The sequence below is a fragment of the Maylandia zebra genome, linkage group LG2 (assembly GCF_041146795.1).
Source record: "Maylandia zebra isolate NMK-2024a linkage group LG2, Mzebra_GT3a, whole genome shotgun sequence".
Lineage (NCBI taxonomy): Eukaryota > Metazoa > Chordata > Actinopteri > Cichliformes > Cichlidae > Maylandia > Maylandia zebra.
In genome coordinates this window covers 40,671,870-40,697,425 of record NC_135168.1, presented here as the reverse complement: position 1 = coordinate 40,697,425, position 25,556 = coordinate 40,671,870, and the positions used below count along the sequence as shown (strand labels likewise).

The window sequence follows — 25,556 nt, the reverse complement described above, 5'->3', positions numbered from 1 at the left end:
TGTAGTAGTTAAAGAGCTTCAGTGTCCTGTGATAACCGAGCATAGTTAAATACCTTAATAAGAGCTTTTCAGCACCATGGACAGTGGAAAAGTCTTAAAATCACATCAATAACAACAGCGTGCTCGATTCTCTCTTCGATGACCAATAACCACGTCGGTATCGTGGGCAGGAATACAAAATATGTTTAGTGGTAACATTGCTAACACATTTACAATACAAATAGAAGGACATCACTCAAAACGACTAAGATGCCTCACCAATACCACGTGCCAGCACTTCCATTATCTTAAAAAACGACAGGGAGTCGTAAGGATTATCCAATAGGTGAGGCGAAATTAGGCAATTGCATTAAAATAATCATCGTGAATTTATCCTACCTCTTCAGATGGCCGTCTTCTGTCTGGCATCACCAGAGTATTTGTATGGCTTCCTGGTACTATAGTAGATCCTATACTCATTCTGGGTCCAACTAACATGTACTTCCTGTCTCCAGATCTGTACTGGATGCTGTGACACAATGTCCCATCATAATTTGCTTCTTGTAAATATTTAGAAGTATAGTCTGTGGGTTTGGAGCACTGCATTGCAATCAGCACGATGATGCTGACGAGAAAAAGCACAGAAACTGCGCCCAAAGTTATCATGAGGTAAAATATGACATTACTGTCCTCATCATCTTTTGCTGTACTTTTAACATCAGAAGCTGCAAAAGCCTCTTTGGGCTCCACAAGTTTGACAATCACAGTAGCTGTTGCTGAGAGAGAAACGTTGCCGTTGTCTTTGACCAGTATGAGCAGTTTATGCTCAGCCTCGTCTGTCTCTGTGAATGAGCGAAGTGTTCTGATCTGTCCTGTATAGCGGTCCAAAGCAAAGAGACTGTGGTCAGTCACTTCCTGGAGTGAAAAGAGCAACCAGCCGTTATATCCTATATCAGCGTCATAGGCTCTGACTTTAGTCACCAAGTGTCCTGCGTTGACGTTTCGGGGAATCTCCTCCACACCTTGAGCAGAACCGTTGGAGCTGAGTGGATACAGGATGACTGGAGCGTTGTCGTTCTGATCCAGGATGAAGACGTTGACTGTGACGTTGTTGCTTAGTGACGGAGTTCCAGAATCTGAGGCAACAACTTGGAACTGGAAAGTTTTCAGCGTTTCAAAATCAAAACTTTTCAGCGTGGAAATGTGTCCGTTATCACTGTTTATACTTAGTAATGACATAATGTCATTTTGGCTCCCCTCTTTCACAATTCGATATGAAATTGCTGCATTGTCACTTAAGTCTTTGTCCACTGCGCTTACGGAGAATATTGATTTCCCAGCAACGTTATTTTCTGACAGGTAAAAGTGTAGTGGATTTATGGGAAAATGTGGTCTGTTGTCATTTACATCTGCTACCTGGATGTTCAAAGTTTTAAAAGTAGATAAAGGGGGCTCTCCACAGTCGGTCGCTTTTATTGTCAATTCATATTGAGATACCTCCTCTCGGTCCAAAAGAACTTTAGTGACAACGGAATAAACGTTCTCTTTATATGATGGTTTTAATTCAAACGGTAAGTCTGAGGTTAGGCTGAGAATAATTTTCCCATTCACACCAGAATCTTTATCTCGCACACTGATGAGTGAAATCATTGTGCCGGGCTTTGAATCCTCAGACACTGTATTTGAAAGCGATGTGATTTCAATTTCTGGCGGATTATCATTGATGTCTTTTATCTTTATAATTAATCTGCACTCACCAGTTAATGGAGGTGTTCCTTTATCTGATGCCTCGATATCCAGTTTATAAACGTCGTTTTCTTCATAGTCCACTATTCCCTTTATTCTTATTTCCCCACTTATTTTATCCAGTTCAAATATATCATAGACTTTTTTCTTGAGTGTTTTTCCAAGGCTGTATACAATTTCACTACTGGAACCTTCATCTGGGTCTGTCGCATTCATTCTAAATATTGAAGTCCCTACTTGAACATTTTCATCTATTTCTATTTGGTAGCTCTCTTGACTAAATGTTGGACGGTTGTCATTTGTGTCAAGAACGATTATAGTAACATTTATGGTGCCTGATCGCGGAGGTTTTCCTCCATCAACTGCAGTGACAGTTAACGTGTATTTGTTGATTTTTTCTCTGTCCAACGATTTCTTCAGCACCAAAAATGGTATTATATCCTCATCGCTCTGTCGGATTGTTACTTCAAAATTTTCGTTTGAGGTTAAAGTATATGTACGAATTGCGTTAATTCCAGAATCGGGGTCCCGAGCAGTGTGCAGCTGAAATCGTCTTCCTGCCATGGTTTGTTCAAAAATTTCAAACCTCTGTTCTTTTTCGGGGAAAACAGGGGAGTGATCGTTAATATCAATAATTTCTACAACAACGTAGTGTATTTCCAAAGGGTTTTCTGCTATAATTTTTAGCTCCATTATGCATGCCCCACTGCCCAGGCAAAGCTCCTCTCTGTCGATTTTCTTAAACAAATATAGATCCCCGTTGTCCTGGTTTACATCAAAAAACGCATCCTTGGATTCAGACACAACACGGAACCGCCGGCTGGTCAAAGAGCTGATATCAAGACCGAGATCCTTTGCAACATTTCCGACAACAGTTCCATCTTTCACCTCTTCTGCAACAGAGTATCTTATTTCTGCCGAAGCCTCTTTCCCGAAAAACAGCAGCAAAGCTACATGGAGAATAAACCAGACCCCATTCCTTCCACGACTTCGTTTTTCGTTCTCCATTGTAATCAAACAAAAGATTTAAAAACAATGTTTGGACTACCTAGCTCATTGCCTGTTGTAATATAATGTATAAAGCGCGATTTGGAATGATTGCGAGCTCGAGTCAAGCGTCTTCTCTGCTTATAGCAGTGGCAAACAAAAGCTTTGTGAGAGGATGGGTAAAGTGGTCTCCAGTTTGTCAATGTAATACTGACACCCAGAGGTTACTGGAGAAGTATATAGTCATAAATTACAGTGTTTAAAAAGAAACCGTTATTCCAACAATTAAATACGTTATCAGGGGGTTTAAATTTTGTTCCATATGTTGATTATCTCAGAAGATGTTATTTAACCCGCTTCTGAAGAAAGAAGATCAGCCCGGACCAACACTGTTCAGCAGCATATATTTGATTTAAGAAAAGTGCCGTTCAGCAAAGTAGCATGCAACATGTCTGGTAACGTGCAATTCCACCGGTTTTTCATGAGAATCGACCGCATTACCTAGACCCATATTTGATTCAGTAGAAGCATTATGAATCACCATTTATCATAACCAAAATGTCAATGAAACTAACTTTAGTGTTAGCACTGTAGTCTTTAGCTATGATACTTTAGAATTGTGATTTCAAAAAAGAAAAGAAAATTTAGATGATATAAAAAGTCAAATTGATGGAAAAGAATGCACAAAAACATGTGACATCACACTTTAAAGCTCTTACCTCTTCAGAAGGACGTCTCCTATCAGGAAGCACAAGAGTATTTGCGTGACTTCCAGGTACTATAGTAGATCCTATACTCATTCTGGGTCCAACTAGCATGTACCGCTTCTCTCCTGATCTGTACTGGATGCTGTGACACAGTGTCCCATCATAATTGGTCTCTGGCAGATATTTAGAAGTATAGTCTGTGGATTTGGAGCACTGCATTGCAATCAGAACGATGATGCTGACGAGAAAAAGTACAGAAACTGCGCCCAAAGTTATCATGAGGTAAAATATGACATTACTGTCCTCATCATCTTTTGCTGCGCTTATAACATCAGAAGCTGCAAAAGCCTCTTTGGGCTCCACAAGTTTGACAATCACAGTAGCTGTTGCTGAGAGAGAAACGTTGCCGTTGTCTTTGACCAGTATGAGCAGTTTATGCTCAGCCTCGTCTGTCTCTGTGAATGAGCGAAGTGTTCTGATCTGTCCTGTATAGCGGTCCAAAGCAAAGAGACTGTGGTCAGTTACTTCCTGCAGTGAAAAGAGCAACCAGCCGTTATATCCTATATCAGCGTCATAGGCTCTGACTTTAGTCACCAAGTGTCCTGCGTTGACGTTTCGGGGAATCTCCTCCACACCTTGAGCAGAACCATTGGAGCTGAGTGGGTACAGGATGACTGGAGCGTTGTCGTTCTGATCCAGGATGAAGACGTTGACTGTGACGTTGTTGCATAGTGACGGAGTTCCAGAATCTGAGGCAACAACTTGGAACTGGAAAGTTTTCAGTGTTTCAAAATCAAAACTTTTCAGCGCAGTGATTTGTCCATTATCCGAATTAATATTTAAAAATGCTGCGTTTTTCTGTTGACTGCTTTCCTCTCTGATTATACGATACGTTAAAGCCGCGTTTTCATTCAAATCTTTATCTGAGGCAGAAACTGAAAATATCGGCTTCCCAGGCTCGTTATTTTCTACCAGGTAAAGTTCAACTGGATTCTGTGCAAATTGCGGCGCATTATCATTCACGTCTGACACATCAATACTCAAAGTTCTGGATGTGGACAGAGGAGGCACGCCACAGTCTGTAGCTGTTATTGTGACGTCGTAATGGGAAACTGATTCTCGGTCTAATTTATGTTTAATAACTAAAGAGTACATGTTATCTTGAAATGACGGTTTTAAATCGAATGGCACATTGTCTGAAAGACTACATATTACTTTACCGTTTAAACCCGCGTCTTGGTCTGTAATACTGATCAAAGCCACCACAGTCCCAGGTTTAGAGTCTTCTGATACAATCTTTGACAAAGATGTCACCTCTATCTCAGGTTTATTATCATTTACGTCCAATACATTGATAATCACCCTGCAGTTAGTGCTCATCGGAGGTTGTCCTTTGTCTGTGGCGTGGACGTCCAACTTGTATACCTCCATATTCTCAAAGTCAATTCCGCCTTTCACTCGAATTTCACCAGTGTCCTTATCTAGGCTAAATGTATCATACAATTTAGTGTTAAGTTCGCCACCAAAAAAGTATTCAATCTTTCCGTTTACACCCTCGTCCAGATCAGTTGCATTTACCGTAGTTACACTAGTATCCCTATCAACATTTTCAGGTATTGTAACTGAATATAATTCTTGGTTAAATGTAGGGTGATTATCATTTGAATCGAGGACTATGACTGTGACATTAAGAGTCCCCGTTCTCGGTGGATTTCCGCCATCAACTGCTGTCAGTATCAGTTTGTGTGCATTCTCCTTTTCCCGATCCAGAGCCTTCTGTAAAACTAAAAATGGTACCTTGTCCTCTCCCATCTCTCTAATTTGTAAACTAAAATGATCGTTATGGTTTAATTTGTACATACGTACAGTATTAGTAACAACATCTGGGTCCCGTGCGGCTGGCAACTGGAAACGTTTTCCTTGAAGAGTGGATTCAGGAATTTCTACTATTTTTTCTTCATCAGTGAAGCTGGGCGAATTATCATTTACATCTATGATTTCCACTCCTACATAATGTATTTCCATGGGGTTCTCAGCTACCAGTTTTAGGTTTTTAATACATGGATGTATTCTTTCGCACAGCTCCTCTCGGTCGATATTTCCGTGAACATACAGAACGCCATTGTTCGAATTTACTTCAAACTGAGCATCTTCAGCTCCAGAAACAATACGAAACCGTCGTTCCTCCAGTGAACTGATATCCAGTCCCAGATCCTTTGCCACATTCCCAACAACACTTCCTACCTTTACTTCCTCTTGAATCGAATATTTTATCTGAGCTGATACCCGCTCCACACAGCTGAGCATCAGATAAAAGCTGATAGCAAGCCACCAGCACTGCGTTCCTCGTCTTTGTCCTCCTGCCTCCATCGTGTTAGATAACAAATACTGTATCTACCCACAGGTATTTATCGTTAAGAAGCTAGAATAAATCACAAAATATCCCGTCTGTAATGCTTCCCATTTTCCCTTGTATTCATGGAAAAATCACGGCTACCCTTGTTTCTCTGGACGATACCGTCTCCTCTCTGGCAACCAGAACAAAACCTCTATGGAAGGGGCAGGGCCACTATTGTAACATATTAGTTTGATGCAGATATGACACTGACACCTTGTGGACTGAACATCTTGTTACTCATTGTTGAAGCAATCAGCTACATGTGTTACACAAATATGTTTCCAACATGTAGTCTGCTCACTAAAAATTAACAGTCTTTCTTACTGAACAATTTTTTTTGTTTGCTGTTTCTTTGTTATTTGTACAGCAATATGTTCAAATGATGGAGTACTTTTGCAGTTTCTGAAGCCCTTTTTGTTTATGGTAAATGGTAAATGGCCTGTATTTGTATAGCGCTTTACTAGTCCCTAAGGGCCCCAAAGCGCTTTACACAACCTGTCATCCACCCATTCACACACACATTCACGCACTGGTGATGGCAAGCTACATTGTAGCCACATCCGCCCTGGGGCGCACTGACAGAGGCGAGGCTGCCGGACACTGGCGCCACCGGACCCTCTGACCACCACCAGTAGGCAACGAGTAAAGTGTCTTGCCCAAAGACACAACGACCGAGACTGTCCAAGCCGGGGCTCGAACCGGCAACCTTCCGATTACAAGGCAAACTCCCAACTCTTGAGCCACGATCATCTTAGTATTTTTGTGACATTTAGTAAACAGACTAATATATCATGCAGGGCTAACTGCAACAGAGAACTCTATTTGTTATTGTGGCATTATTGTTTAGTAACGCAGTAGTTGCCAAATGCGCACTCTGTTTCCTTAACAAAAATGTGACTTAGAAAAAATTACACTCAGACTGGATGAAAATAAAAGATAGAATGACTCAAGTAAATGTAAGGGCTGTGTTAATCACTGTCACAGTGCAAATGAATAAATGTGAAACCATCAGATTTGAACTTGAACACCACCACTAGCTGACTAAACGTGATCTCTTATCAGAACCACGGACAGCGCTTGAGAATACCGCTGTTTCCCCCATAGTTTCCCGATATATTGGTCATCTTTCTTATTTATTGTGGGTTTTTTATGAAGCAATTTCCGCCTTATTAACAATTTATGTTCCAAAAATTTGTGCCACTAGTTATGATAACCTCGCGAGACAACTTTTAGAGGTAGCAACTAAAAAACTTTATAATTCAGTTACAAAAAACAAAAATACAAATCAAAAACCTTGAGCACATTTCTTCCATGTTCTAAACACTAATCATATTATATGTTTAAAAGGAAAAATGATTCTGGTAGAAAGAATTTTCATCTTTATAATCTTTGCAAGCAAAAAGACCTTCAATTTAAATCAAGATATGTTCTTACCTCTAGAGAAGGACGCCTCCTGTCAGGGAGTACGAGAGTATTTGCGTGACTTCCAGGTACTATAGTAGATCCTATACTCATTCTGGGTCCAACGAGCATGTACCGCTTCTCTCCTGATCTGTACTGGATGCTGTGACACAATGTCCCATCATAATTTGCTTCTTGTAAATATTTAGAAGTATAGTCTGTGGGTTTGGAGCACTGCATTGCAATCAGCACGATGATGCTGACGAGAAAAAGCACAGAAACTGCGCCCAAAGTTATCATCAGATAAAATATGACATTACTGTCCTCAACATCTTTTGCTGCACTTTTAACATCAGAAGCTGCAAAAGCCTCTTTGGGCTCCACAAGCTTGACAATCACAGTAGCTGTTGCTGAGAGAGAAACGTTGCCGTTGTCTTTGACTAGTATGAGCAAGTTTTGCTCAGCCTCGTCTGTCTCTGTGAATGAGCGAAGTGTTCTGATCTGTCCTGTGTAGCGGTCCAAAGCAAAGAGACTGTGGTCAGTTACTTCCTGCAGTGAAAAGAGCAACCAGCCGTTATATCCTATATCAGCGTCATAGGCTCTGACTTTAGTCACCAAGTGTCCTGCGTTGACGTTTCGGGGAATCTCCTCCACACCTTGAGCAGAACCATTGGAGCTGAGTGGGTACAGGATGACTGGAGCGTTGTCGTTCTGATCCAGGATGAAGACGTTGACTGTGACATTGTTGCTTAGTGACGGAGTTCCAGAATCTGAGGCAACAACTTGGAACTGGAAAGTTTTCAGCGTTTCAAAGTCAAAACTTTTAAGGGCAGTGATTTGTCCATTTTCTGAATTAATATTTAAAAATGCTGCGTTTTTCTGTTGACTGCTTTCCTCTCTGATTATACGATACGTTAAAGCCGCGTTTTCATTCAAATCTTTATCTGAGGCAGAAACTGAAAATATCGGCTTTCCAGGCTCGTTATTCTCTACCAGGTAAAGTTCAACTGGATTCTGTGCAAACTGTGGCGCATTATCATTCACGTCTGACACATCAATACTCAAAGTTCTGGATGTAGAAAGAGGAGGCACGCCACAGTCTGTAGCTGTTATTGTGACGTCGTAATGGGAAACTGATTCTCGGTCTAATTTATGTTTAATAACTAAAGAGTACATGTTATCTTGAAATGACGGTTTTAAATCGAATGGCACATTGTCTGAAAGACTACATATTACTTTACCGTTTAAACCCGCGTCTTGGTCTGTAATACTGATCAAAGCCACCACAGTCCCAGGTTTGGAATCTTCTGATACAATCTTTGACAAAGATGTTACCTCTATTTCAGGTTTATTATCATTTACGTCCAAGACACTGATGATTACTGTGCAATCCGCACTCATCGGAGGTTGTCCTTTGTCCGTGGCGTGGACGTCCAACTTAAAAATATCAGTTTTCTCAAAGTCAATTTCCCCATTGATTCGAAGCTCACCAGTGTCCTTATCCATATTAAAAATCTCATATAAATTACCCTTAAGTTCTTCACCAAAAAAGTATTCAATTTGTCCATTTAGTCCCTCATCCAGGTCAGTCGCATTTAGCTTAATTACAAACACACCCGCATCTGTATTCTCACGTACTGTAGCGTAATAAACTTCTTGACTAAATGTAGGGTGATTATCATTCGAATCGAGGACTATGACTGTGACATTAACAGTCCCTGATCTCGGTGGATTTCCGCCGTCAATTGCTGTTAGTATCAGTTTGTGTTCACTTTCCTTTTCCCGATCCAGAGACTTTTGTAAAACTAAAAATGGTACCTTGTCCTCTCCTCTCTCTCGAATTTGTAAACTAAAATGATCGTTATGGTTTAATTTGTACATACGCACAGTATTAGTAACAACATCTGGATCATGCGCAGTTGGCAATTGAAACCGTCTGCCTGTTATAGTGGATTCAGACATTTCCAATATTTTTTCATATTCTTGAAAACTGGGGGAATTATCATTTACATCCATGATTTCCACGCCCACATGATGTATTTCCATAGGGTTCTCAGCTACCAATTTTAGGTTTTTGATACATGGATGTATTCTTTCGCACAGCTCCTCTCGGTCGATATTTCCGTGAACATACAGCGCGCCATTGTTCGGATTTACTTCAAACTGAGCATCTTCAGCTCCAGAAACAATACGAAACCGTCGTTTCTCCAGTGAACTGATATCCAGTCCCAGATCCTTTGCCACATTCCCAACAACACTTCCTACCTTTACTTCCTCTGGAACTGAATATTTTATTTGTGCTGATACCCGCTCCACACAGCTGAGCATCAGAGAAAAGCTGATAGCAACCCACCAACACTGCGTTCCTCGTCTTTGTCCTCCTGCCTCCATCGTTGTCGTTTAGATAATAAATACTGTATCCACTCAGAGGTGTTTACCGTAAAGGAAGTAGCCTAAATCAACACTTCTTCCCATATTCCCTTGTATTCATGGAAAAATCACGGTTACACTTGTTTCTGTCTGAGGTATCGTCTCCTCTCTGCCAACCAGAACAAAACCTCTGTGGAAGGGGCAGGGCCAGAACTAAAACATATTAGTTTGATGCAGATATGACACTGACACCTTGTGGACTGAACATCTTGTGACTCATTGTTAGAGCAAACATCTACATGTAATATACAAGTATGTTTCCAAATGTGTCCCAGTCACTATTAAAACAAGTCTAAAAATGTTTTCTTAAGAATTTTTTGTACCGTGATGGATTTAATTTGTCACATATTTCAGAGTCTCAGGAATAAAATTTCATGTATTTTTGCGTCATATGATGATCAGCTGATAGACGCGTACAGTATATCATAATGACTAATTGCAACAGGGAATTCTGATATTTGTCAGTATTACATTAATGCTGTGTAATGATGCAGGATTAGCCAAACGCACAAGTGATTCTGATAAAACTGCGCGCAGACTGGATGAAAAATAATCGAGGACACAGCACACGCGAGTTTCAGGCTTGTACTGCTAAGTTTCACGTTTCAGATGAATTAACAGGATCCCATTCGAGCAGTGGATAGGTATATTACTATTTCCACGACGCAGTAATATGTAACACAATTAGTGATTTCTAATAAGTGTGATAGAAAACATAGGATTGGCGCTAAATACAAAAAGGTCTGAAACGAAAAACAGATTTGAACTTGAAGACCACGAGTTTATGTCTGAAGGTCACCTGTCCATGGACAACGCTAATGAATATGCATGTGTTTTGCCACAGTTTCCCAATCTGAGTGGCGTGACCTTCTTTATTTAGTTACTTATCTTTTCTAAACTATTCTTTCCCTATGCATACGTGGATATCCCAGCAATTAGTGCAGTGTCAAAAGACTACAGAATATAATGGGCAGTCTTTCAAAATGATGGTGATAACAACTAAAATACTGTTTGAAAATAAATTGTGTAAAACAAAAAGAAGAGAGGAATGAAATAAAACGATTAAAAACCTTAAATACATTTCCATCTGTTTCAAAAGTTAATGATACATCGTAAAGGAAACTTCGTCTTGACAACCAAAATAACCTTGATTTAAAATCGCACAATGGACCTACCTCCTCAGAAGGACGTCTCCTGTCAGGGAGTACGAGAGTATTTGCGTGACTTCCAGGTACTATAGTAGATCCTATACTCATTCTGGGTCCAACTAGCATGTACCGCTTCTCTCCTGATCTGTACTGGATGCTGTGACACAGTGTCCCATCATAATTAGTCTCTGGCAGATATTTGGAAGTATAGTCTGTGGATTTGGAGCACTGCATTGCAATCAGCACTACGATGCTGACGAGAAAAAGTACAGAAACTGCGCCCAAAGTTATCATGAGGTAAAATATGACATTACTGTCCTCATCATCTTTTGCTGTACTTTTAACATCAGAAGCTGCAAAAGCCTCTTTGGGCTCCACAAGTTTGACAATCACAGTAGCTGTTGCTGAGAGAGAAACGTTGCCGTTGTCTTTGACCAGTATTACCAGTTTATGCTCAGCCTCGTCTGTCTCTGTGAATGAGCGAAGTGTTCTGATCTGTCCTGTATAGCGGTCCAAAGCAAAGAGACTGTGGTCAGTTACTTCCTGCAGTGAAAAGAGCAACCAGCCGTTATATCCTATATCAGCGTCATAGGCTCTGACTTTAGTCACCAAGTGTCCTGCGTTGACGTTTCGGGGAATCTCCTCCACACCTTGAGCAGAACCGTTGGAGCTGAGTGGGTACAGGATGACTGGAGCGTTGTCGTTCTGATCCAGGATGAAGACGTTGACTGTGACATTGTTGCTTAGTGACGGAGTTCCAGAATCTGAGGCAACAACTTGGAACTGGAAAGTTTTCAGCGTTTCAAAATCAAAACTTTTAAGGGCAGTGATTTGTCCATTTTCTGAATTAATATTTAAAAATGCTGCGTTTTTCTGTTGACTGCTTTCCTCTCTGATTATACGATAAGTTAAAGCCGCGTTTTCATTCAAATCTTTATCTGAGGCAGAAACTGAAAATATCGGCTTTCCAGGCTCGTTATTTTCTACCAGGTAAAGTTCAACTGGATTCTGTGCAAATTGTGGCGCATTATCATTCACGTCTGACACATCAATACTCAAAGTTCTGGATGTAGACAGAGGAGGCACGCCACAGTCTGTAGCTGTTATTGTGACGTTGTAATGGGAAACTGATTCTCGGTCTAATTTATGTTTAATAACTAAAGAGTACATGTTATCTTGAAATGACGGTTTTAAATCAAATGGCACATTGTCTGAAAGACTACATATTACTTTACCGTTTAAACCCGCGTCTTGGTCTGTAATACTGATCAAAGCCACCACAGTCCCAGGTTTGGAATTTTCTGATACAATCTTTGACAAAGATGTCACCTCTATCTCAGGTTTATTATCATTTACGTCAAGCACCTTGATAATCACCCTGCAGTCGGTACTCATCGGAGGTTGTCCTTTGTCTGTGGCGTGTACATCTAGTTTATAAACATCCACCGTCTCAAAGTCAATGTTTCCTTTTACTCGAATTTCACCAGTGTTTTTATCTAAGCTAAACAGTTCATAAATCTTTCGGTCAAGTTGACCACCGAAAACGTACTCTATTTCTCCGTTTGAACTTTCGTCCAAATCAGTTGCATTTACGGTAATTACACATGTATTCACCTCTACATTTTCGTGTATTGTTACTGAATACACTTCTTGACTAAATGTAGGGTTATTGTCATTTGAATCCAGGACTATGACTGTGACATTAAGAGTCCCTGATCTCGGTGGATTTCCTCCGTCAATTGCTGTCAGGATCAGTTTGTGTTTATTTTCCTTTTCTCGATCCAAAGCCTTTTGTAAAACTAAGAATGGTATCTTGTCCTCTCCCCTCTCTCGAATTTGTAAACTAAAATGATCGTTATTGATCAATTTGTACATCCGTACTGTATTAGTAACAACATCTGGATCATGTGCAGCTGGCAACTGAAATCGTTTACCTGGGAAAGTAGACTCTGAAATCTCCAGTATGCTTTCTTCCTCTTGAAAGCTGGGTGAATTATCATTTACGTCTATGATTTCCACTCCTACATAATGTACTTCCATGGGATTCTCAGCTACCATTTTTAGGTTTATGAGACAAGGAGAAATGCTTTTGCATAGCTCTTCTCTGTCAATGTTCTCTTGAACAGAGAGGACGCCATTTCTCGGATTTACTAGAAATTGATTATTTTCAGCCCCAGAGACAATACGAAACTGTCTTTCCTCTAGTGAACTGATGTCCAGTCCCAGATCTTTTGCCACATTCCCAACAACACTTCCTACCGTTACTTCCTCTAGAACTGAATATTTTATCTGAGCTGTAACCCGCTCCACACAGCTGAGCATCAGAGAAAAGCTGAGAGCAAACCACCAGCACTGCGTTCCTCGTCTTTGTCCTCCTGGCTCCATCGTTTCGCTTTATGTTTCCAATTATATACCCGCTTAAAAGTCCTTTGAGCAAAGGAAGTAGTTTAAATAACAAAATATCCAGTGCGAAATGTGTTGCAGATTCCAAACAAACCGATGTATTAATCACGGCTACACTTGTTTCTGTGGAAGGTACCGTCTCCTCTCTGTCGACCAGAACAAAAACTGTATAGAAGGGGCAGGGCCAGCACTAAAATATACCAGTGTGATGCTGATATGACACTGACACCTTGTGGACTGAACATATGAGTATATGTTGATAAACAAAACTACCACATAAACTGCAACATCAGCCCGTCTGCAAGTTGTCGCTTCGTGTCTAGAAAATTGTTCTAATTTTTGCTAGTAACGTATGTGTTTCAAAGTAATACATCCGAATAACAATTTACTTCTACGAATTAAAGGCAGCAAATTTTCAGTTTTTTTCAAAAGAGTATGTTGATCAGTTAACCCACTTCAAGGCTGTCATATCATCGTCCCTAATCGTAGTAGTCAACATCTTATTAGTATTAGTATATCCAAGTGTTGTATTTTTCTTTAGGTCAAAGCAATTTAGCTTCGTGTGCGATTATTTCTCTAAAAGAAAAAAGTGTGATTTTGACAAAATTGAATGATGATTGAGTGAAACGATGACAGGGTTTGAAGGCAATTAACAACATTTTTTCCAAGGAAAACAAATAAGAATCAACTACAAGGGACCTATGGATTTCTAATAAAAACAAACAAACAAACAAACTCATAGACGCCTAAATCAATATAGCTACTGAATCGTGTAATTTAATCCCTAAATAAACACGCGACATTTTTAGTAAAAAAAAACAAAAAAAACAAAAAACAACAACACAGAGAATCGAATTCTCATATTATGAACAAAACAAACTTAAATTTCAGCAGTTTAACCACTTGCCAGGACCATGGACAGTGCTAACAAATATGCTGCAATTCAGGTGTAATATTATCTTTAAATCAGGAACATTATATGTTTTACTTCTAAAGGGAACACGTCTGGTAAGACAGTTAAAACTTAAACATGGTCTTACCTCTTCAGAAGGACGTTTCCTATCAGGAAGCATTAGTGTATTTGCATGACTGCCCGGTACTATAGTAGATCCTATACTCATTCTGGGTCCAACGAGCATGTACCGCTTCTCCCCTGATCTGTACTGGATGCTGTGACACAGTGTCCCATCATAATTAGTCTCTGGCAGATATTTAGACGTATAGTCTGTGGATTTGGAGCACTGCATTGCAATCAGCACGATGATACTGACGAGAAAAAGCACAGAAACTGCGCCCAAAGTTATCATCAGGTAAAAGATCACATTACTGTCCTCATCATCTTTTGCTGCACCTTTAACATCAGAAGCTGCAAAAGCCTCTTTGGGCTCCACAAGTTTGACAATCACAGTAGCTGTTGCTGAGAGAGAAACGTTGCCGTTGTCTTTGACCAGTATGAGCAGTTTATGCTCAGCCTCGTCTGTCTCTGTGAATGAGCGAAGTGTTCTGATCTGTCCTGTATAGCGGTCCAAAGCAAAGAGACTGTGGTCAGTCACTTCCTGCAGTGAAAAGAGCAACCAGCCGTTATATCCTATATCAGCGTCATAGGCTCTGACTTTAGTCACCAAGTGTCCTGCGTTGACGTTTCGGGGAATCTCCTCCACACCTTGAGCAGAACCATTGGAGCTGAGTGGGTACAGGATGACTGGAGCGTTGTCGTTCTGATCCAGGATGAAGACGTTGACTGTGACGTTGTTGCTTAGTGATGGAGTTCCAGAATCTGAGGCAACAACTTGGAACTGGAAAGTTTTCATCGTTTCAAAGTCGAAACTTTTAAGGGCAGTGATTTGTCCATTTTCTGAATTAATATTTAAAAATGCTGCGTTTTTCTGTTGACTGCTTTCCTCTCTGATTATACGATACGTTAAAGCCGCGTTTTCATTCAAATCTTTATCTGAGGCAGAAACTGAAAATATCGGCTTTCCAGGCTCGTTATTCTCTACCAGGTAAAGTTCAACTGGATTCTGTGCAAATTGTGGCGCATTATCATTCACGTCTGACACATCAATACTTAAAGTTCTGGATGTAGACAGAGGAGGCACGCCACAGTCTGTAGCTGTTATTGTGACGTCGTAATGGGAAACTGATTCTCGGTCTAATTTATGTTTAATAACTAAAGAGTACATGTTATCTTGAAATGACGGTTTTAAATCGAATGGCACATTGTCTGAAAGACTACATATTACTTTACCGTTTAAACCCGCGTCTTGGTCTGTAATACTGATCAAAGCCACCACAGTCCCAGGTTTGGAATCTTCTGATACAATCTTTGACAAAGATGTCACCTCTATCTCAGGTTTATTATCATTTATGTCCAGCACCTTGATAATCACCCTGCAGTCGGTACTCATCGGAGGTTGTCCTTTGTCTGTGGCGTGGACGTCCAACTTGTATACCTCCATATTCTCAAAGTCAATTTCGCCCTTCACTCGAATTTCACCAGTGTCCTTATCTAGGCTAAATGTATCATACAATTTAGGGTCAAGTTCTTCACCAAAAAAATATTCAATTTCTCCGTTTGAACTCTCGTCCAAATCAGTCGCCTTTACGGTAGTTACACTTGTACCCGCATCTACATTTTCAGGTATCGTTACTGAATAAACTTCTTTACTAAATGCAGGATGGTTATCATTTGAATCCAGGACTATGACTGTGACATTAAGAGTCCCTGATCTCGGTGGATTTCCTCCGTCAGTTCCTGTCAGTATCAGTTTGTGTTCGTTCTCCTTTTCCCGATCCAGAGGCTTTTGTAAAACTAAGAATGGTATCTTATCTTCTCCCCTCTCTCTAATTTGCAAACTAAAGTGATCGTTATGGTTTAATTTGTACGTTCGTACTGTATTAGTAACAACATCTGGATCATGTGCAGTTGGCAACTGAAATCGTTTACCTTGGAGAGTTGATTCAGGAATTTCTAATATTTTTTCTTCATCAGGAAACCTTGGTGAATTATCGTTTACATCTATTATTTCCACTCCTACATAATGTATTTCCATGGGGTTTTCAGCTACCAGTTTTAGGTTTTTAATACATGGATGTATTTTTTCGCACAGCTCTTCTCGGTCGATATTTCCGTGAACATACAGAACGCCATTGTTCGGATTTACTTCAAAATGAGCATCTTCAGCTCCAGAAACAATACGAAACCGTCGTTCCTCTAATGAACTGATGTCCAGTCCCAGATCCTTTGCCACATTCCCAACAACACTTCCTACCTTTACTTCCTCTTGAATTGAATATTTTATCTGAGCTGAAACCCGCTCCACACAGCTGAGCATCAGATAAAAGCTGATAGCAAGCCACCAGCACTGCGTTCCTCGTCTTTGTCCTCTTGGCTCCATCGTTTTCGTTAAGATAACAAAATATGTATCCACTTAGAGGTCTTTACATCCAAGACCGTGGTCTAACATTAATTTTTCAAAACATAACATCCACTCTGAAATATACCCAATATTCCGAAGCTTCCCATGTATAAATCACGGCTACACTTGTGTCTGTGGATAGTGTCGTCTCCTTTCTGTCCACCACAACAAAACCTCTGTGGAAGGGGCAGGACCAGTGCTATAACACAAAAACTGGATGCTGATATTACACTGACACCGTGTGGATTCAAAAAAATTAAGACATTTTTACGTTTTGAAGATTTGTTTGTTTGTTTGTCGTTGTTGTTGTTTGTTTGTATATTAAGATAGTTGAGAATTGACGCAATAACAGGACCCGGAATGGGCTTAGGGCATTTGGGTCGTCTACTTAATCCAGCTGGAAACAGTATTACGGACTATTTTTAAAATATACCATCAAAAAATCAGCAATATCAGTGTGTTTGCAAATTGGATAGTTCCATTGTGCTTATTACGTATTTATATAGCTTTTCAAGTTGCAAAGACAGGGAAGTGTCACGATCAAAGCTTTCAGTTCACGTACCCTAATCATAATAGTGAATATTACCTTCCATAAATACAACGTTATTCAGGTATGCATCCCTCCTTTACTACAAAAATACTTAAATAAATAAAAATAACAAAATAAGATAAAATAGGATAAAAAAAATTTTTAAAAATTCAGAATAAAGACATTTCTTTCTTGCTTTTCTTTACGGAACCAGTACACTGCACTTAATGAGAACCAAACAAAATATGATTTCCTGTTATTTACCTGCACTACAAAACTTCAACACGGATATACAGAACACTGATTAAAATTATTTGCATTATATAGTAAAATGGACCGCATGTTTTATCTCCAAAGAGAGTGGTGTTTGCCAGGAGGGAATTTTGTTTTCATTCCCGAAACAGCTTTAAGTAAAAACGTGCTCTTACCTCTTCAGATGTTCTTCTCCTATCAGGAAGCACGAGAGTATTTGCATGACTGCCCGGTACTATAGTAGATCCTATACTCATTCTTGGTCCAACTAGCATGTACCGCTTCTCTCCTGATCTGTACTGGATGCTGTGACACAGTGTCCCATCATAATTAGTCTCTGGCAGATATTTAGAAGTATAGTCTGTGGATTTGGAGCACTGCATTGTAATCAGCACGACGATACTTATGAGAAAAAGTACAGAAACTGCGCCCAAAGTTATCATGAGGTAAAATATGACATTACTGTCCTCAACATCTTTTGCTGCACTTTTAACATCAGAAGCTGCAAAAGCCTCTTTGGGCTCCACAAGTTTGACAATCACAGTAGCTGTTGCTGAGAGAGAAACGTTGCCGTTGTCTTTGACCAGTATTACCAGTTTATGCTCAGCCTCGTCTGTCTCTGTGAATGAGCGAAGTGTTCTGATCTGTCCTGTATAGCGGTCCAAAGCAAAGAGACTGTGGTCAGTCACTTCTTGCAGTGAAAAGAGCAACCAGCCGTTATATCCTATATCAGCGTCATAGGCTCTGACTTTAGTCACCAAGTGTCCTGCGTTGACGTTTCGGGGAATCTCCTCCACACCTTGAGCAGAACCGTTGGAGCTGAGTGGATACAGGATGACTGGAGCGTTGTCGTTCTGATCCAGGATGAAGACGCTGACTGTGACGTTGCTGCTTAGTGGCGGAGTTCCCGAATCTGAGGCAACAACTTGGAACTGGAAAGTTTTCAGCGTTTCAAAGTCAAAACTTTTCAGCGCAGTGATTTGTCCATTATCCGAATTTACATTCAGGAAAGATGTAATAGCATCCTGTAGACCATCACCTCTCACGATTTTATATGTAATCGCTGCATTTTCATTCAAATCATCATCAACTGCGCTCACAGAAAATATTGGTGCGCCCGGGGTGTTGTTTTCTATCAAATACAACTCAAATGGATTCTGACTAAAAACTGGTGTGTTATCATTTACATCTGACACCTGAACACTCAGTGTTTTCACTGTTGAAAGCTGAGGTTCACCGCAATCAGTAGCTGTTATTGTGATATCATAGCGGGAAACAGTTTCTCTGTCTAAACGGCCCTTTGTAACGAGCGAGTACATGTTTTCCTCAAGTGATGGCGTCAGATCAAATGGAACATCCTGCGATACTTTACAAATAACCTTCCCATTAACGCCTGAATCTTTGTCGACAACGCTGATGAGAGCGATGACAGTGCCGGGCTTTGAATCCTCTGGGATTAAACTGGACAGTGATGTTACTTCAATGTCTGGTTTATTGTCGTTCACGTCCTTTATTTTAATCACAACTCTACTTTCGGCTTTCCAGGGTGGCTGACCTTTATCTGAAGCCTGCAAATCTAGCCTGTACAGCTCCGTTTCCTCAAAGTCTACTTTTCCCTTTACACGAATCTCACCGGTGATGCTGTCCAATTCAAAGGTGTCGTGCACTTTTTTCTTTTGTGTTTTTCCAAAGTTGTATTCAATTTCACTATTCAAACCTTCATCCTTATCTGTAGCGTTTAATTTTATAACTTGGGTCCCTTTTGGTGCATTTTCATCCAGTGACACAGTATATACATCTTTGCTGAACACAGGTCGGTTATCATTCGCGTCTAGCACGGTGATGGTTAAATTAAGGCTTCCTGATTTCGCTGGACTCCCCCCATCTACGGCTGTTAACAGTAAACGATGCTCCGCCTTTTGCTCTCTATCCAAAGACTTTTTTAGTACTAAAAAGGGCATCTTGTCCTCTTCACTGTCTCTGAGTTCAATATCAAATAAATCCGTGGGATTCAGTGTATATTTTCGAAGTGATTGTGCACCAAAATCAGGGTCTCGGGCAGCATGAATTTGGAAACGAGTACCTGGAGGCGTATTCTCTGCTATTTCCAGTCGCTGTTCGCTTTCTGGAAAAGTCGGCGAATGATCATTAATATCGGTTATTTCAACTCCAACATAATGTATTTCCAGTGGGCTTTCAACAACAATTTTCAGGTTTATCAAACAAACCTTGCTTCCATCACAGAGCTCTTCACGATCCATTTTTTTGCCAACATACAACACTCCATTGTTCTGATTTAACTGAAACAGATAGTGATTTGGACCCGAAACAATACGGAATTTCCTGCCAGTTAAGCTGCTGATCTCTAGTCCTAAATCCTTTGCAACATTTCCAACAGGGTATCCCACCTGAACTTCTTCTGGAACAGAGTATCTTAACTGCGCCAAAATTCTCTCCGCAAAGCACAGCAACACAATCCCGGCGATCCACCAGCAGTTCACGCGGTGTCTTTGTCCTCCTTCCCCCATCCCGAGGTAAATATATAAGGGCTTTCTCGGAGGCAAACTCAGTTATCCTATCGCTTATGGAGTCAGTCTCATTAGAACATTTTCACGATTCTCCAAAAGATGAAATTCTATTAACGAAGATTTACCGCTTTTGGTTTTATTTGATATCTAGCCTCCTCTGCACACTCCCTGTGTACACCTCCACCAGATAGGAACCACAGATGGGCAGGGCCTGTGCAGAATGAAGCGCACAACCATTCCCAATGACATACCGACACCAAGTGGTTACTATAGTATGATACGAAACGCTTTGGATGAAGCTGAAGCCTGCCTGTTACAGCTGGTCACCTTCATATCTGGTATTCTGTAAGTAACGCAACAATGTGATTCAAATAGTTTTTATTAAAAAGCAAATAGGATCAATAATAATCCCTTCAGTCGAGAACACTTATAGAGGACTCAGTCGCGCCTACTACATACTTTCTGAAAGGGATGTATTTAAGTCAGGGCAGACATTCATTTGTAATGGTGGTCACACGGATGTAACACAGTTGAAGAGGTGCTCATCACTTTTATATGTTCAAGTGCATAGTGTGGAGAATTTCATCAGGACTCGAGGCAATCGGATGTAAAACAAAGTATTTGTGAGGTTTTTTATTTGTAAATCGGTCAGATTTGACCCGAACACGACAGGAAGGTTAATAACGCTATTAGAAAGCTTTCTTCGTGTAATTAATTTAAAAACAAAACCTCTTCACTTACTTAAACTGATTAATGTTTGTCGGTAGCAAAAAGACAAGCAGTTGGACTTTATCAAGGAGAACAGAGTGACTTCGGAAGCATGAAAAGTTCATCCAGCTAACCAAAGCGATGTTTCTTAATATTTATATCTCAGTTACATATTGCAGATAGGAAAATTTGAACAAGACATGCTTTAAAAAATACATTGTGACAAGAGTTTCAGGGACAAAATTGCAGCAAAACATTTATAGGAGCGCAAGGATAAACAGGGTTGTGCAAAAGTTTGGTATTAAGGCCTTACCTCTTCAGTTGCACCTCTTCTGTCGGGAAGCACGAGAGTATTTGCATGACTCCCAGGTACTATAGTAGATCCTATACTCATTCTGGGTCCAACTAGCATGTACCGCTTCTCTCCTGATCTGTACTGGATGCTGTGACACAGTGTCCCATCATAATTAGTCTCTGGCAGATATTTAGAAGTATAGTCTGTGGATTTGGAGCACTGCATTGCAATCAGCACGATGATGCTGACGAGAAAAAGCACAGAAACTGCGCCCAAAGTTATTATGAGGTAAAAGATCACATTACTGTCCTCATCATCTTTTGCCGCACTTTTAATATCAGAAGCTGCAAAAGCCTCTTTTGGCTCCACAAGTTTGACAATCACAGTAGCTGTTGCTGAGAGAGAAACGTTGCCGTTGTCTTTGACCAGTATTACTAGTTTATGCTCAGCCTCGTCTGTCTCTGTGAATGAGCGAAGTGTTCTGATCTGTCCTGTATAGCGGTCCAAAGCAAAGAGACTGTGGTCAGTCACTTCTTGCAGTGAAAAGAGCAACCAGCCGTTATATCCTATATCAGCGTCATAGGCTCTGACTTTAGTCACCAAGTGTCCTGCGTTGACGTTTCGGGGAATCTCCTCCACACCTTGAGCAGAACCGTTGGAGCTGAGTGGATACAGGATGACTGGAGCGTTGTCGTTCTGGTCCAGCATGAAGACGTTGACTGTGACATTGTTGCTTAATGACGGAGTTCCAGAATCTGAGGCAACAACTTGGAACTGGAAAGTTTTCAGCGTTTCAAAGTCAAAACTTTTCAGCGCAGTGATTTGTCCATTATCCGAATTTACATTCAGGAAAGATGTAATAGCATCCTGTAGACCATCACCTCTCACGATTTTATATGTAATTGCTGCATTTTCATTCAAATCATCATCAACTGCGCTCACAGAAAATATTGGTGCGCCCGGGGTGTTGTTTTCTATCAAATACAACTCAAATGGATTCTGACTAAAAACTGGTGTGTTATCATTTACATCTGACACCTGAACACTCAGTGTTTTCACTGTTGAAAGCTGAGGTTCACCGCAATCAGTAGCTGTTATTGTGATATCATAGCGGGAAACAGTTTCTCTGTCTAAACGGCCCTTTGTAACGAGCGAGTACATGTTTTCCTCAAGTGATGGCGTCAGATCAAATGGAACATCCTGCGATACTTTACAAATAACCTTCCCATTAAAGCCTGAATCGTTGTCGACAACGCTGATGAGGGCGATGACTGTGCCGGGCTTTGAATCCTCTGGGATTAAACTGGACAGTGATGTTACTTCAATGTCTGGTTTATTGTCGTTCACGTCCTTTATTTTAATCACAACTCTACTTTCGACTGTCCAGGGTGGCTGACCTTTATCTGAAGCCTGCAAATCTAGCCTGTACAGCTCCGTTTCCTCAAAGTCTACTTTTCCCTTTACACGAATCTCACCGGTGATGCTGTCCAATTCAAAGGTGTCGTGCACTTTTTTCCTTTGTATTTTACCAAAGTTGTATTCAATGTTGCCATTGGAACCTTCATCCAAATCTGTAGCGTTTAATTTTACAACAAATGTTCCTATTGGTGCATTTTCATCCAGTGACACAGTATATACATCTTTGCTGAACACAGGTCGATTATCATTCGTGTCTAGCACGGTGATGGTTAAATTAAGGCTTCCTGATTTCGCTGGACTCCCCCCATCTACGGCTGTTAACAGTAAACGATGCTCAGCCTTTTGCTCTCTATCCAAAGACTTTTTTAGCACTAAAAAGGGCATCTTGTCCTCTTCACTGTCTCTGACTTCAATATCGAATAAATCCGTGTGACTCAGTATGTATTTTCGAACTGAATGAGCACCAAAATCAGGGTCTCGAGCGGCATGAATTTGGAAACGAGTACCTGGAGGCGTATTCTCTGCGATTTTCAGTCGCTGTTCGCTTTCTGGAAAAGTCGGTGAATTATCATTAATATCGGTTATTTCAACTCCAACATAATGTATTTCCAAGGGGCTTTCAACAACAATTTTCAGGTTTATCAAACAAACCTTGCTTCCATCACAGAGCTCTTCACGATCCATCTTTTTCCCAACATACAACACTCCATTGTTCTGATTTAACTGAAACAGATCTTGAGTTGGAACCGAAACAATACGGAATTTCCTGCCAGTTAAGCTGCTGATCTCTAGTCCTAAATCCTTTGCAACATTTCCAACAGGGTATCCCACCTGAACTTCTTCTGGAATGGAGTATCTTAACTGCGCCAAAATCCTCTCCGCAAAGCACAGCAACACAATCCCGGCGATCCACCAGCAGTTCACGCGGTGTCTTTGTCCTCCTTCCCCCATCCCGAGGTAAATATATAAGGGCTTTCTCGGAGGCAAACTCAGTGATCCCATCGCTTATGGAGTCAGTCGTATTAGAATATGTTCACGAAACTGTAAAAGGTGAAATTCCATTGACGAAAATTTACCGCTTTTGGTTTTATTTGATATCTAGCCTCCTTTGCACACTCCCTGTGTACACCTCCACCAGATAGGAACCACAGATGGGCAGGGCCTGTATAGAATGAAGCGCAACCATTCCCTATGCCATACCGACACCAAGTGGCCACTACATAATGGTACGAAACCAAAACAGTTCACCTGTTCCCTTTTCCCGCCACTTTACTTTTGACTTTTTGAAGTCTAACGCTTTGGAGGAAACTGAAGCCTGTCTGCTACAGCTGGTCGCCGTCATATCTAGTATTCTGTCAGAAACTCAAAACTGTGAGTCAAATGTCTTTTATTAGCAAGTAAATAGGATCAATAATAATGCCTTCAGTGGAAAATACTTAAAGGGCACGCAATCCCGCCCACTACAGACTTTCTGATAGTGTATAATTAAGTCAGGGCAGACAGGAAAGATATACTGTATATTCCAAAGAAGCAGAGCGTAAGAATGCTGACAGAAATGGACATCTAAACGTTATTTGAAAGACCGGTGAAGTGATTGTTGTCTTAAATGGTTCATTCCCCAGAATTAAACAATTTCAGCACATTGGACAGCGCAATTACGCTGACACAGTCAAAAGAGGAAATATTTATATCGATAACTGCATTTATCGTTTTTCTTTTTTTAATAACACTGTCTTCACTTACTTAAACTGATTAATGTTTGTCAGCAGCAAGCAAGACAAGCAGTGGGACTTTCTTGAAGAGAACAGATTGGCTTCGGAAGCATATAAATTTTTTACAGCTAACTTTAACCGATGTTCCATAATACATATATGTCAGTTACATAATTGGGACATTGGAACAAAAGTGAAACACATGCTTTAAAAGACCACATTGTAACAAGAGTTTCAGAGACAGCATTACAGCAAAAAATTTAGATGAACACAAGGATAAACGTGGTTGTGCATAAGATTGGTATTAAGGTCTTACCTCTTTAGTAGCACCTCTTCTGTCGGGAAGCACAAGTGTATTTGCATGGCTTCCTGGTACTATAGTAGATCCTATACTCATTCTGGGTCCAACGAGCATGTACCGCTTCTCTCCTGATCTGTACTGGATGCTGTGACACAGTGTCCCATCATAATTAGTCTCTGGCAGATATTTGGAAGTATAGTCTGTGGATTTTGAGCACTGCATTGCAATCAGCACAATAATGCTGACGAGAAAAAGTACAGAAACTGCGCCCAAAGTTATCATGAGGTAAAATATGACATTACTGTCCTCATCATCTTTTGCTGCACTTTTAACATCAGAAGCTGCAAAAGCCTCTTTGGGCTCCACAAGTTTGACAATCACAGTAGCTGTTGCTGAGAGAGAAACGTTGCCGTTGTCTTTGACCAGTATTACCAGTTTATGCTCAGCCTCGTCTGTCTCTGTGAATGAGCGAAGTGTTCTGATCTGTCCCGTATAGCGGTCCAAAGCAAAGAGACTGTGGTCAGTCACTTCCTGCAGTGAAAAGAGCAACCAGCCGTTATATCCTATATCAGCGTCATAGGCTCTGACTTTAGTCACCAAGTGTCCTGCGTTGACGTTTCGGGGAATCTCCTCCACACCTTGAGCAGAACCGTTGGAGCTGAGTGGATACAGGATGACTGGAGCGTTGTCGTTCTGATCCAGGATGAAGACGTTGACTGTGACATTGTTGCTTAATGACGGAGTTCCAGAATCTGAGGCAACAACTTGGAACTGGAAAGTTTTCAGCGTTTCAAAGTCAAAACTTTTTAGTGCTGAAACCGTTCCGTTTGCTTCGTTTATATTTAAAAACGTGGTTATAGTGAGCCCCGGGCTCATACGGACAAGTGAATATGTCACTGCCGCGTTTTCACCTCCATCCGCGTCAGTAGCACTGACTGAGAAAATGGACATTCCTGCCTTGTTATTTTCAAGTACATAAAAGGTATACGGGCTTTCAGTGAAAAGAGGCCTGTTATCGTTAACATCTTGCACCTCTACCTGTATTACCTTCGTTGATGACAAAGTTGGGCTTCCTAAATCCTTAGCTGTTACTGTAATGGTATACATATGCGTTGTTTCCTTATCCAGGTAATCTTTGGTAACCAAAGAGTATGACTGACCGTCAGGGGAGGGCTTCAAATCAAAAGGTAAATG

General features: G+C 40.7%; 1 protein-coding gene across 8 annotated transcripts in view; it reads right to left on the bottom strand.

Moving 5' to 3' along the window:
- Nucleotides 1–25,556, bottom strand: part of LOC101465246 (protocadherin alpha-C2) — a 208,585-nt gene that overhangs the window by 181,713 nt on the left and 1,316 nt on the right. Inside the window, exon 1 of one of the 8 annotated variants that reach the window (XM_076873734.1) lies at nt 24,378–25,556. This exon is cut by the window's right edge and continues 1,316 nt beyond it. In XM_076873734.1, coding sequence (XP_076729849.1) covers nt 24,378–25,556 — 1,179 coding nt within the window. Of the gene's footprint in view, nt 1–378; nt 2,837–3,431; nt 5,931–7,251; nt 9,747–10,823; nt 13,329–14,239; nt 16,711–17,575; nt 20,068–20,948; nt 23,419–24,377 lie in introns of those variants that run through there. The other 7 variants (XM_076873686.1, XM_076873767.1, XM_076873754.1 and 4 more) reach the window with 7 other exon arrangements.